At 48.7% G+C, this 12,934-nt stretch overlaps 6 protein-coding genes across 6 annotated transcripts; 2 read left to right on the top strand and 4 right to left on the bottom strand.

Moving 5' to 3' along the window:
• Positions 1-516: 516 nt before the first annotated feature.
• LTR64_004925 (uncharacterized protein) lies at positions 517-3,105 on the top strand (the record flags this gene model as incomplete). Its single annotated transcript, XM_064899268.1, has 2 exons — positions 517-1,896; positions 1,945-3,105. The coding sequence occupies 2 exons, from the start codon at positions 517-519 to the stop codon at positions 3,103-3,105; spliced, it is 2,541 nt and encodes an 846-aa protein (XP_064755225.1).
• Positions 3,106-3,316: 211 nt separating this feature from the next.
• On the bottom strand, positions 3,317-4,380 carry LTR64_004924 (uncharacterized protein; the record flags this gene model as incomplete). Its single annotated transcript, XM_064899267.1, has 2 exons — positions 3,317-3,346; positions 3,400-4,380. The coding sequence occupies 2 exons, from the start codon at positions 4,378-4,380 to the stop codon at positions 3,317-3,319; spliced, it is 1,011 nt and encodes a 336-aa protein (XP_064755224.1).
• A 627-nt stretch (positions 4,381-5,007) lies between these two features.
• RFC2 (Subunit of heteropentameric Replication factor C (RF-C)) lies at positions 5,008-6,276 on the bottom strand (the record flags this gene model as incomplete). Its single annotated transcript, XM_064899266.1, has 2 exons — positions 5,008-5,623; positions 5,678-6,276. 2 exons carry the CDS (start codon positions 6,274-6,276, stop codon positions 5,008-5,010), a joined length of 1,215 nt encoding a protein of 404 aa, XP_064755223.1.
• Positions 6,277-6,619: 343 nt separating this feature from the next.
• Positions 6,620-7,792, bottom strand: SEC20 (Protein transport protein sec20; the record flags this gene model as incomplete). Its single annotated transcript, XM_064899265.1, has 2 exons — positions 6,620-7,056; positions 7,135-7,792. 2 exons carry the CDS (start codon positions 7,790-7,792, stop codon positions 6,620-6,622), a joined length of 1,095 nt encoding a protein of 364 aa, XP_064755222.1.
• A 1,575-nt stretch (positions 7,793-9,367) lies between these two features.
• dus2 (tRNA-dihydrouridine synthase 2) lies at positions 9,368-10,834 on the bottom strand (the record flags this gene model as incomplete). Its single annotated transcript, XM_064899264.1, has 1 exon — positions 9,368-10,834. The coding sequence occupies one exon, from the start codon at positions 10,832-10,834 to the stop codon at positions 9,368-9,370; it is 1,467 nt and encodes a 488-aa protein (XP_064755221.1).
• A 646-nt stretch (positions 10,835-11,480) lies between these two features.
• IPP1 (Inorganic pyrophosphatase) lies at positions 11,481-12,480 on the top strand (the record flags this gene model as incomplete). The annotated part of the gene is made up of 3 exons (XM_064899263.1): positions 11,481-11,687; positions 11,740-11,859; positions 11,911-12,480. 3 exons carry the CDS (start codon positions 11,481-11,483, stop codon positions 12,478-12,480), a joined length of 897 nt encoding a protein of 298 aa, XP_064755220.1.
• Positions 12,481-12,934: the final 454 nt, after the last annotated feature.

Genomic DNA, 12,934 nt, shown 5'->3' with positions numbered 1-12,934 from the left:
CGTCAGGTTCTCGAGACCGTAGGCTTTCAGTGTTCCATCACACCAGAATCACAAGTATGACGGTGGTATCGGGCGAGGCAGAGCAAAAGCGTATACCCAAGATACCAGAAGCTTGCAGGGACTTGTGCGGAGAGGAGGAGCTCGAGACGCAAAATTCGTTGTCCTTCGCTTCCTTTCATCAGTGCTCGTAGCCAATCACAATGAACTGGCCTGGGCCTAATCTTCGAACAGCCTTCCCATTAGTAGCACTCGCCTTGCAACCAAAGATTCGCCTTAGCATGCCGTCAGCCAACCAGATGCTTTTTCTAAGCTGTCCCCGCTTTCCCACCTTCGAATTTGAATAGTCGCTCAAAGCACACCTTCACCATCAAGCACATGCCGCCCTGCACTTTCTCTTGCACTAAAAATCCCACCTAGGCCGCGCTCTTGCTGATCGCCACCCGCACACTTTGCGTTTCGTGATTTTTGCCTTCTTTTTCCCACCTTATTGCCTGATGGTTTTCACAAGCAGATCTTATGCAGGAGAGTCGGCATTTGGCGATAGCTCGTCCTCGAGAAGGGGACCGTGACGATGATGGCGACCCCATCATTTCCTCACATAGTGTTGAGTTTCGTGAATTTAATGATGAAGCTCGATGTATTCCTTGCCAACGATTAGGAAGAGGATGCCATATCAGAGAGGGAGCAGATTCTTGTATTCAATGTGTCCTTCTAGGAACTCCTCTTGAATGTGTCTTCGTCCGGAAAGTCGTTCGACATGAGAGGCCGAATTGGTTCACTTGGGTAGAGCTTACCGGCTTCAGCAAAACTCCCTATAGGACTCATCCACCACATCACAGTAATGGGCAAGCCCATCACTTTCAGGAGCCTCCGAGACCATTGCAATATCCTCAGCCATATCCGCCACAAGGACATCCTCCAGAGACGAATCATGTGGAGCGAACATGGGCTTCCTACCAACAGCAAGCACCCCTCGCACCTCCACCGCAACCACATATTTACAATGGACCTGTGCCTCCTCCAAAGAGACAACGTACAGACATGTATGATGGCCAGGACGTTTTTGCGCATTCAAGACAGCACTCTCTAACAGGCCCACCACCATCGGAGTTCCGTTCCCCTCATAGGACTGAATACCATTTACCTGAGATCAGACCTCACGAGCCCATCCCACAAGTTTCCCGAGCAGACACAGCCATTTCTCTAAAAGAAGAACGTCCTGTATCAGCTCCCCATGACAGGAACAAGCCTCTTGACCTGAAACCTCCAAGTGGACCGCCAGCTCCTCTCAAGAGAAAACTGGAACCAGAGCCAAACGATATGATCCTGCCACACCGCTGCTCGAAGTGTGAGGCCTCTTTCAAGACACCGGCGGAACTCAAAAAACATTTCGCTCGTCATGAGCCGCAATATTTCTGCAATATTCCAGGATGTTCTCGCGGCAAAGATGGCTTTACGACCAAGAACGATCTTGATCGTCATCGGAAGACCATGCACAAGATACTAAGTCCGAACGATAGGTTCTGGAAGTGCTTCTTTCCAGATTGTGCAAAGACGGAGAAAGTCTGGCCCAGGCTGGATAATTTCAAAGCCCATATAGTCAGGATGCATGGATCACAATACGTTGCGGAAAATGTTACGAGAGCGGAAGAATGGTGGGATGCACAGAAGACACCTATGCTTGGCAGATCACCCGAGACCACTCATGATCTCGTAGCTATTGAGCCGAAGCCTCCACACGAGGCAAGCAGGTTTGGAGTTACGAACCTGCTTTCGGAACCACCAGGCGAGCACGTGAATGGCAGAAGGAGACATTTGAGTGCAGAAGGACGACAAGAAGCTGCTCAAGTCCGGGAGATGGGTGCCTGCCTTAGGTGTGCCCTGCTCAAGGAAAAGGTAAAGTCCTACTCAACCTGATCAAAGCAAAATACTGACCATTCTCAGTGTGACGACAATCGTGTCTGCCATCGATGTATCAGTTACTCACACAAGCACTTCAATGGCGCACTGATATGCCGGCGAGGCAGCATTGCGGATTATCTGGTGCCGTTGATACCTCTGTTTCAGAATCTCCCACAACCAGCAGAGAATACCAAAGGCTGGAATTTACGTTCATTTACACCCAAGTTACGGGTCACTACGTTCTCAGGACTTCTTGATCAGCCTGACTTCCCAGAAGAGGTCACTAAGTACGACTTGCACAAGAATTCGTTCACCATTGCATTATTCAAGGCCATCGACGAGGTCATTCTGGCGCAGAAAAACGACACCCAATCACACTATGGTGCTGAATTCCGAGAGGAGGTTGAAATCTTGCGCCATTTGCGCGCAGTTTGTTGTCTTATCTTTGATTGTGTTAGCGATGCACTGAGGAGCAAGCCAACTCTCCAAGAAAAGGCAGACATCATCGAAAAGCTGCAGAGGACCAACCTGGAATTAAGGGAATGGTATGATGAGCTGGACAATGCAGTCTTCGACTGGAAGTCACGACACCTGGAGCTTAACCACCATCCCATGAAGAAATGGAATCTCTTCTTCTCAATCTGTGCGATGCTTGTCGTGGAGAGGTTAACAGTATTACTCACAAGAGCATGGGCGCACGTTACAGAAGTGAAGGAGGATTCGACCGATGACGAGGCTGCAGATACGTTATGTGCTCTGCTTGAGTTTAAGTTTCAACGACAAGCTCCTGCGCAGCACCACTTTATTAGCATGCTGTTGGATGAGAGGCACGAAGCGACTTCAGGTCGATCGTCCCATCCAATCGTGCAACTTACTGCTACGACTTGCAACTCACAGCTGCGAGATAGCATGAACTTCCTGCGCGAAACAAAAGGATTCGAGACGTGGAAATGGCTCTACGAGCAGTTTGGCGACGCTGGTGCTGATCAAGATGGAAGTCCAAGGGCTAAAGATGATGCCATGTCCGACGACTCTGACACTATCAGGCCTACTGAAGGACACAATCTTCGATCACGAAGAAGCACTTCAAGAAACAGCAATGTTGCCAAGGTTGAAGAGGACGATGATAGTGGTCATGAACAAAATGGTGAAACAAGCACTAAGTCTGAAGAGTCACCGGACTCGGACAAAATGGAAGAATAGGCCTCTTGCGTTTGTGTGTACGTCAATATCATGAGAACCACCTCGCAATGTGTTTGCTTTCAGCAAAGTATCCTGCACAAAGCCAGAATTCGATACATACTACTACATCGTTGTGACGCCTGGTAGTTCGATATCGCAGAGAATCGAGCAGTGTGGACAGAGAGAGACGCACTATTTCCAAACAATGAGGTGAGCCTCTAGAGAGTCATGATCAATGCATGATGATCTTCCATAGCGATATCTTTGAATATGTCGTGTCAATCAAGCTGTCTTTTTCTTCAACACAATCAATACCATAGAAACACCACAGTCAAGATATTGTTGCTCAAAGTCTTGAGTAGTCTTCCCCATAGTCTCCATAGTCAGACGTAACATTTTGGCGATACAATCCTCAATTTCTCCTCTTGCAAGTTGCTGCTTGTGTGCCTCCCGCCACCTCGTGACAGAACTTGACGTGCTTAAAGCTTTGCTCAGAGCGTCCACCGGCCCACGTCTATACATCATGAAGCCATTGCTCTCGACAAAGATAGGGTCTGGGTCCGGTTGTCCGTCCGCATTGAACTCCCTTCGTACAGAGGCATCACGGTCGTACACACTTAATTCGTCTTTCAACTCAGGCGTCTGGGCATCGACGGTCCATGGCATGTCAAGGTTGGCATAGAGTTCCCGACAGTGCTTGTTCCCAGGCATATCGAACGGTGAAAGAATCTCCTCCTCTAAATCTCTCCAGACGGCCTGTACCTGCTCCGCATTTGGTGTCGTTCTCGGATCCACGAACCAGTTCCCGCCACACCAGAGCGCAATACTGCCTCCAGGTCTTAGCACTTTGCTCGCCGCAGCGTAGAACCTAGGTAGGTCGAACCAGTGCGCTGCAGTAGCAACTGTAATGAGGTCGATACTTGCAGGCTCGAAGTGCTTGTCAATGTCTTCGGAATTACTGACAAGAAAGGTCGCCTGTTCACCTGTTGCACTAGAACATGGGGTCTCCTGAGCTTTGGTGATCATACTGGCCCCAGCGTCTATGCCTGTGACATATTGGAAGTGCTCAGCTATCTGTCGCGTTGCTATCCCTGGGCCACAACCTATATCGAGGACATGAGAGGTATGGCCACCGGTTGTATTGTGTATAGATAGAACGAGCTCGATGAGCTTAGGTGGATAGGATGGACGATAGGCAGCATATTTAGCGGCATCCGAAGTGGTGTAGTTTCTGAAGGTCTTTTCTTGTGAATAGTTAGGATTATCGGGATTTTTATGAGTGGCAGAATCAGCCATTCTGCTCCAATTAGCGATTTTCTCGTTTGAATGTGACAGGAGGAGGAAGGTGATCTATATATTAATGGTATGGACAACGGCACGTGTTCGGATCTTACACGTTCCGCCAACACGTCAGGCGTTTCACTGCGATTGCTTTCGCTACTTAGTCATGAGTGTAGCCTTTGTTCGCCCAACCTTTTTCGGAAATAAAGTTGGTAGGAGTTAAGATCTCAAAAATTTAGTCCCGTGGTAATGCCACTGTTAATAGCAAGGATTGGTTTGTCTCTAGCGTTGATTCAGCAACATGGCTAGGAAAGAGATGGCTGCCTGGCTGACACGTCTTGAACAGAGAAGGCGTTGGTATGCACTGAAGTACAGGCAGTAACTAGAAGATTTGCTTCTTCAAATCGGGACCTGGCCGACTGAGACTCTGACACTGTTCGTTGGATTGCTCTAATTGCTCCTGCTCAATACACCATGCTGATACCCAGAGCATGGTTTCGACGTCGAGCAGTGGTGTCTAAATTAGGCGTTCCATCAGTGAGCTTGTAGAAGCTTAGGTCGTAACTGAAACACGACAAGCAGAGCCAGCACCAGTTCTTGGCATGATCCCTATAACTGTTGTGCAATTCAGAGATTACAAGATCACTTGGCAGCAAGCACCTTTGAGATCTGGCAGACCATGTCGAGTATAGAAAGAGTCTCTTCACTCCCATCAAGTAATCGCTTGTCCATGAGAGATAGAATTGGCAGGATCTTGCACTTCTTCTGTGAAGATATCAAGTCGTCATATATGAGCTTCTGGTACAGAGAAGAGAGCACTTCTGTTGCAGCCCAGCCCGAAGCGACTAGATCGTCCACAGCGGTAGAAATACGTTTGTAGTTCTGAGTAGCGCCTTTCATCATGACAGAGACCAGATCGTCCACCACTTGTGGTGGTACAACACCCGCAATCTCGTTGAGAATGGCAGGAGTAATGGTCCGCGGAGGAGGCTTGTCCGAGTCCACGTCCACCATCTCTTCATCCTCATCATCCACAATTTTTGATTTCTTGCTCTTTTTATTCGACTGCCCATTCTGTACAGTAGCTGTAGCACCGACCAATCTTGCAGCGCTCTGTAATAATTGTAGTGCTTTTCGAAGATCACCGTCGGCCAACTTCAAGGTCAATTCAACAACTCCGTCTTCGTAAGCAACATTTTCGGCCTTCAATATCTCAGCTATTCGGCCGTGTGAAGCTCCTCCCGATAGTGCTTTGAATCTATAGTGCAACCTTTGTTAGCGCAGTATTGTGTCATTCTTGATCTCAGCTTACCTGAATTTGGAACATCTCGAGGCAATGGGGTCGATTATTCTCGTAACATAATTGCAGCAGAACGCAATTCGTGTGACAGCGGCGTAGTTCTCCATAACTCTTCTCAATGCGCTCTGCGAATCTTGTGTCAAACTGTCCGCCTCGTCCAGGATGATGATCTTAAATGGAGGGCATGGATATTTCTCGCGATATTCTTTTGATGCAGGAGCGTGCATGAGAGCCTGCTGAGCAAACACTTTTATTCTTTCTCGGACGACTGTGATACCTCTTTCGTCCGAAGCATTAAGTTCAAGTACTCTGGAAGAGAAGAGCTCAGGGCCAAACAATTCTCGCGACAATGCCAATATCGTACTAGTCTTGCCTGTTCCAGGAGGTCCATACATGAGAAGATGTGGTAGAGAAGCGCTGTTGAGCATGCGTCGAAGCACGTCAACAACATGGTCCTGGCTCTTTACGTCTTCAAGAGTTTTCGGTCTGTACTTCTCAACCCATGGTTGCATTCGTGGTGCGACAGTGGTCTCTACTCCAGGTTTTGTAGAGCTGGAGCCCTTCTCGGCTGCCAATTTGGCTCTGGCCTTGTTGTCGAAGAACGATGCCATGGTGAAGGTTCAGCCGCGCGGATTATGCAGTGGATTGGTGAACACCTAGACTCAAATCGGGAGGATGCAGTATCTCAGCAATGTCTCTGAGTCATACCGAGCAAAATCGGTGGTAGGTTCATTGGTTAATGTTATGAACTGTAAGAGGAAGCAGCATGCCGATACGACGTACCTGCCAATGTAGCGGAGATCGCGTAAATGACGCGACAATACGCGTTGAGTCCTTGACGCGTAAGTCTGCCTTTTCGCTGTACGAATAGCAACTCGATGTACAGCTCCAGGGCGAGAAGTGTCAACAATCAATAGCAAGCAAAATCTATTGTTTCGATATGATGGACATAATCTACAACTCCTCTCTAAGACTGGCCTGTTCTTTCTCCAATTCCATCATTCTCTTCTTCGGGTTCCTCGGCTGATCGTCGTCCTCTTTAGCTACAGTAGTACCTTCTTTGGCCTCATCTATCAGTTTCTTGACATGCTCAACAGTTTCTGGACTAGGTGGCACTTCAGCTTCAGGATTTTTGGGTTCCTTTTGACCTGCGCCATACATTGAGAAAGGCTGGATGCTTCGTTGTGGCTTCATACTGCTGTCCGAGACACCAAGTCCAGTTTGTGAAGTAACTGCCATGGTATCATTCCTCATGAAATCCGTGCCCTTTGTGGCGGCCGATCCGCCAAATACAAAAGCAAAGCCCCACCACACAAGTTTCAGGGGTAACCACACAAACCACCAAAGTGGACCGTATAGCCATCGCCGGAATACCAGCCAAGCGATTGTCCCTAGTAAGATATAGACACTGGTTTGCAGATACCAAGTGTCACTCTTTTGGCTTGTTACCAGCGTCTTCACTAACGTACGACTTTTCAGCAGCATGTCGGTTGTGCCTGTGTACCTTTCTGAAAGACCCTGCAGCTGTTCCTGAGATTCTTCCAACGTCTGTTGTGCGAACTGACTCTGTTGTAGATTGCTGGTTAGCAAAGCATGTGTTCTCCTCAGCGCTCTTGTGACATCTTCTGCAGCGTCCTGCGCAAGTTCATCCTGCGTCAGCTTCTCATGGCCTCGTTGTCTCCCCGGTGCAGTCGCAGATCCATTTGCGCCAGTCCGCCTATTCGCAAAGAGCTGCTCACGCTCCTTCTGTTTCCTAGCATCGAGGTTCTTCTTCGACTGCAGCTGTGCTCGGCGAAAAGCACCCCTGGCACTACGAATGTCCTCAGCTAATCGTGCCACGGTCGTTGCATTTCGTTCCTGTTCTTCGTTTCGAGGTGAGGCTAGTCGTCGTCTGTTCATATGACCGTCATAGTCGTCTACTTCTTGACGTAGCAATTCTAGACTCTCTTCTGCGCTTTTGAGGCTCTCGTGACATGTATTGGCTAAATCTAGCCTCTGTTCGTCCAGATCGTCAGTGGATGAGCTGCCTCCATTCGGAAATTTCTGCAATTCCTGGATTAGGGACAGTGTCGCCTTATACGTGTCTGATAGCGTTTGTATACGCTGTGTCACAGACACGGAGGACATCTTTGACAATTGATCAGGAATCTGCTGAGTATTGAGCAGTGTGGTTGTTTGAGGGACTCGAACACATCGTCATAACGGGCTGCTTGTGCAAATTAAGCAAACACCATGTCCAGAAACAGTATCGACAAGAAGAGTTGCTGACGGGCAGTATCATTCACCTACTGTTGAGAATTATTTCTCGAAGTCGCTACTTCTTCTAGCTGGTTGATATCGCCACTGTCGCGTGCAGATTGAATAGCCAAACGTGCTATCAGGACAGTTATAGCAGACGCATTGTGATCCATACCTATACAAATCAGCACCTTAAGGCACTCTTTACTACAACAACTCCGTCGAAGAACCTGAATCAGCGAAGTAGTCTGAGCCAGTCCCACGCACAAGGAGCCTACTCAACGCTCATTCAAGCTCCTCTCATCTCGCTACGACCACATCTCAAAATGCGTACAACCTACCTAACCACCCTCTCAACAAGCTTCAACCCCTTCTCAAAATCAGCCCACGTCCCACGCCTCTTCCTCCAACTCCTCCCCGCCAAAGCCCAACGAGACATCAAAATCACCAAGAGCGTACTACCACGATCTTCTACACAGCCCGCAAAGCTAGAATTGGGCTTCAAGGATGGCCAGAAATTGAGCTATAGCTGGACGGAGCAGGCGCCTGTAACACAAGCGGGTGGAAAGGTAGAGAAGCAGACTCAGTTGTCGGAAATAGTAGAGGAGGTTGCGAGGCATGCGAGGATATTAGGGAGGAAGGAGGAGTTGCAGGGTTGATGAGGGTTGGGGAAGGACGAGGTATAGAAAGAAAGAAAGAAAGAAAGAAAGAAGAAAGGATTATAGAAGTGAATCAGGTTGTCTAGGTTTGCATGGGGCTTGATACTCGAGGAGTCATTTCGACGTACGTGTCGCTGCAATGCTGCTCGCTTAGATGCAGCACGAGCTCCGGGTAGCCTTCAGATCATATTCGATGATCAATGTCAAGAAGCACCGCATAGCGAAGCACGACCAAGTGAGGAAGAGAAGAGGCTGTACAATGGCATTTGTGGCGCAGGGAATATGGTGAATTGATGACATTGAGAACGATTTGGAGCACATATGTCGGATTTTTGACAAGCTGGAGGTGTATCTGCTCTAATTTGAGCAAGCTCAGCATGTATACTATACGTGTGAACTCGATGTATCAAATGTCGTTCTTCGTCAACCCACAGCTCGAACGTTTCCACAAACACACTAGCACAGCACGAGCCAGCTAGATGATGTTGCTCTCCGTGTCAATCATTGAACTCGAAAATGTAAGATCTGCTTTGACGCTTGGAGGTTTTGCTTCATCACAATATCATGGTTGAACGATTACTCATCTCCTCGGCAGCGCTTGATGCTCGTATCAGTTCAGACCGAAGTCCCAGACTGCGACCGGGCTCACTCGAGATGACTGGAGGCTGATTGGTGTAGATAACAAGGGTAGACAACCGTCACAGCATCGTCAAGCACTCGTCGTGGCTGTCGTTGACAAAACACGTCCTGTTTCTAATTGTGTATATGTTGATCGCATTTCAACATTTTTCCAATCCAGATCCTGTCACACTGCAACTTGCAAAGCTCCTTGACCAACACCTTCAAAGCCTGCATTCTCAGCAGCAATCTCAGCTTTGCGTAACGGACTTCTTGCACTGCTACTCTGCGGCTCCTGACTTTGGTCTCTCGTAGGTGATGACATTCGCCCACGTTTAGTCTGCTCTGCTTCCCTAGCAGCCATTTCGTCAGCCTGCCGCTTCTTCTTCGCTGCGATATTTGCTTCGTGCTTGGCCCTGTTTGCGGCCTTGTTGGCTTTCTTCAATTCCGTCCTAGGAATTTTAGGTCCATCGAGACCTAATATGCTGTCAAGCTTCTTGCTTGCCTCTAACAGGTCATTATTCTGGTCCAGACCAAGTGCTGTCAAACCGGCAACATAGTTCTTCGACTGGCATACCTTCAAGTATGCTGGGTCTTTGCCGGGCATTAGCTGCGATAGCAGGAATTTTGTGTTCCCCCATTTGTTTTCGACTGAGATCGCAAACAACATGTACTGTGTTACAACCTCTCGCCACGGTTTCTTGCCTCCCTGCTCTTCTGAAAGGAAGACTGAAGAGTTGGCTTCCGCAGCAGTCGCTATCATACCACCATCCACACCATACTCGGCAGCTAGCTTTACGCTTTCATCACGAGAGGCAACGTCCCCATTCATTAGACAAGCTACACCATGCGCATGACATATTTCACCAATCGTTCTCAGCTGATCTCTGATGGCACGTTCTCGTGGCCGCATGGGCCGAGTACGACAATGTATAGTGAGGCCGGTAATGCCTGTCTTGCATAGCTTGTTGACCAATGTCGAAGTCTCTTCAGGTGTAGACAGTAGACGTATTTTGACGCTGATGCCAATCTCATGCTTTTTCCCTACCTCTGCCACAAGCGCCTCGAGGATGCGGACAAGTAAGTCACCATTCTCAGTCGTCAACAGCGCAGCACCCATGCCTCCATCAGTCGAGAATGGCTTCGGACAGCCTGCATTGACGTCGATACCAGAGCAGAAAGGGGCTACGAGGTCTGCTGCTGCCACAGCTCGCTCGGGACTGTTCGTGCCTATCTGAAAAATGAGTCGATCTGATTCTCGTTGTGGGTCTATTCTGAATATCACGCTTTCTTTCTCTCCATCCTCTTTTACTGGAGAATGGGCATGCGCAGTCGGACAACGCTTCCACTCAATGCAGCCAGTTCGAGGGTTGGTTGACTGATTAGTGCCGATCATAGAGCGGTCAACCGTCTCGGGCCCCCAGACCAGATCAGCGCCATAGTGAAGGGCTAGTAGACGAGAAGGCAGTTCACCTGATCGTACCATAGGCGCCAGCACTATCTTTCCGCGATAGTCAACACCACGACGAGGTATCGGAATGTAGGGTACACGAGGGGTAGGGGCAGATGAGGCATTTGAGGTGGGAGAATGCGACAGCGTAGGACTTGTGGAAGGCGAACTGCTGCCTCTGTTGGCATTTGTAGTCGCGCTCATGGTTATGGATCTGGCCAGTCGCAAAGAGGTCTGCTGTAGTCGCTGCGCATGACGAGCGGCTGACAGCATATATGTGTCGTGTATATTCGACAAGATATTATTGCGGCGTTGACTTCACTACATTTACATTTTATACTCTCGACTCACTGCGATCTCCAAAAGGTTGCCGCAAATATCCTGCATTTGCTGCAGGATTGCGGTCTTGCATCTTGAACTGCCGGACCCTGGGCCCCTAGTATGAGATTTCTACGATTCTAGAAGTCATCGAGCCTCGGACATAACACAAGAGCTTATTGCAGGAAGTGAGCTCATCGTATACTATAAGGCTATAAATCTGCCACATAGACATAGTGTCTCTCACATGTCCTTCGCAATCATTCCGAATGCACCTGCTGGATCGATAAGAACCTTACTACGCAAGACCCTGATCGAGCCCGCATGCACCACGAGTCGCACCTGCCGCAGACAATTTGACCCCACCTTATCACGAAATCGGAATCTGTCGTACCTGCAGTTTCGAAAATTTAAAGCAAAGCTGGCTTCTAAAGACCCTCCCTCCACCGCTTCCACTCCCAACAACCCCTCCAATATAGCTGTACAAAGGTCACAAGCTATAGCCCGTCACTTTTCTACTGAAAGACCAGACATGAATCTATACACCTACAGCAAGACCCCGTCGCCGTATACCCCACGGACGATAGGGCAGCCACACACTCTCGAGTACAGATGCTACGTTGAGAAGGATGGCCAACCCGTCTCTCCGTTCCACGACATCCCTCTGTATGCCAATGAGCAGCAAACTATCTTGAATATGGTTGTTGAAATCCCAAGATGGTCAAACGCAAAGCAAGAGGTAGGCAGACTCGATTAAGCCGAACGAGCAGTAGGAAGTTAACAATAATCAGATCTCGAAAGACGAGTTCCTCAACCCTATCAAGCAAGATATCAAGAAGGGCAAGCTCAGATTCGTTCGAAACTGCTTCCCACACAAGGGCTACCTCTGGAACTATGGTGCCTTCCCAAGAGTATGTCTCACATCTGCAAACTGAGAACTGCAGCACTGACACTTTGTCCAGACATGGGAAGATCCTAATGTCGTCCACCCAGAGACCAAGGCCAAGGGTGATAACGACCCGCTTGACGTTTGCGAGATTGGTGAGCTTGTTGGCTATACTGGTCAGATCAAGCAGGTCAAAGTCCTCGGTGTTATGGCTCTCCTCGATGAGGAAGAGACTGACTGGAAAGTCATTGTCATTGATGTTAACGATCCACTTGCTCCCAAACTAAACGACGTTGAGGACGTTGAGCGACACCTGCCAGGTCTCCTCCGAGCCACCAACGAATGGTTCCGAATCTACAAGATCCCAGACGGAAAGCCAGAGAACCAATTTGCTTTCTCTGGTGAGTGCAAGAACAAGAAGTATGCTGAAGAGGTCATCCGCGAGTGCAGCGATGCTTGGGAAAGGCTGGTCAAGGGCAAGACACAACGAGGTGATGTTAACGTCGCCAACACTACCGTTCAAGATTCTCCAGACCGAGTCGGCCCCAACGAGACTGCGAAGATCCCAAAGAGCCAGAACCTTCCTCCTGCTCAGATTGACGGATCAGTCGACAAGTGGTTCTTCATCTCTGGTGCTGCTGTCTAGGTGGCTGGAAAATATATTTGAAGAACACAATGTCAGAACCTTTATTCACTTGAGTGTCGATACGTTACAGCCTTCTGTACGTACTGGCGGACGCTGGCCATGCGCAGCTGAATATTGTGCATGCCTCATACGGTTTAATAGACGTGGAGAACGAGAATCAATGCACTTCATGACACCTAAGTATGTCCAATATGGTAGTTTTTGTGCATGTATAAGTAGCGAGCTCCTAGCAAAAGTACATTCTCGACACTAAGAGTTCTCAGGATTGATCTCATGACAACTTTTCACCACAAGACTTGCGAACTCATCGTATAGCGTAAACGTATCTACGAGCTTATTGTCAGTCGTTTAACAAAGAACTTTTCCTGAACACTCATGGTTTCCATTCTGTTGAGCTGTGCACAACGCGTGCATACGTCATTTACGGACTGTATTCAGTTCTCCTGTTGAGCCC

Source organism: Lithohypha guttulata (genome assembly GCF_036872675.1).
Source record: "Lithohypha guttulata strain CCFEE 5908 chromosome Unknown scaffold_3, whole genome shotgun sequence".
NCBI classification, from domain to species: domain Eukaryota; kingdom Fungi; phylum Ascomycota; class Eurotiomycetes; order Chaetothyriales; family Trichomeriaceae; genus Lithohypha; species Lithohypha guttulata.
The sequence above is the reverse complement of the archived record's forward strand: the minus strand, read 5'-3'. Positions and strand labels throughout refer to the sequence as shown.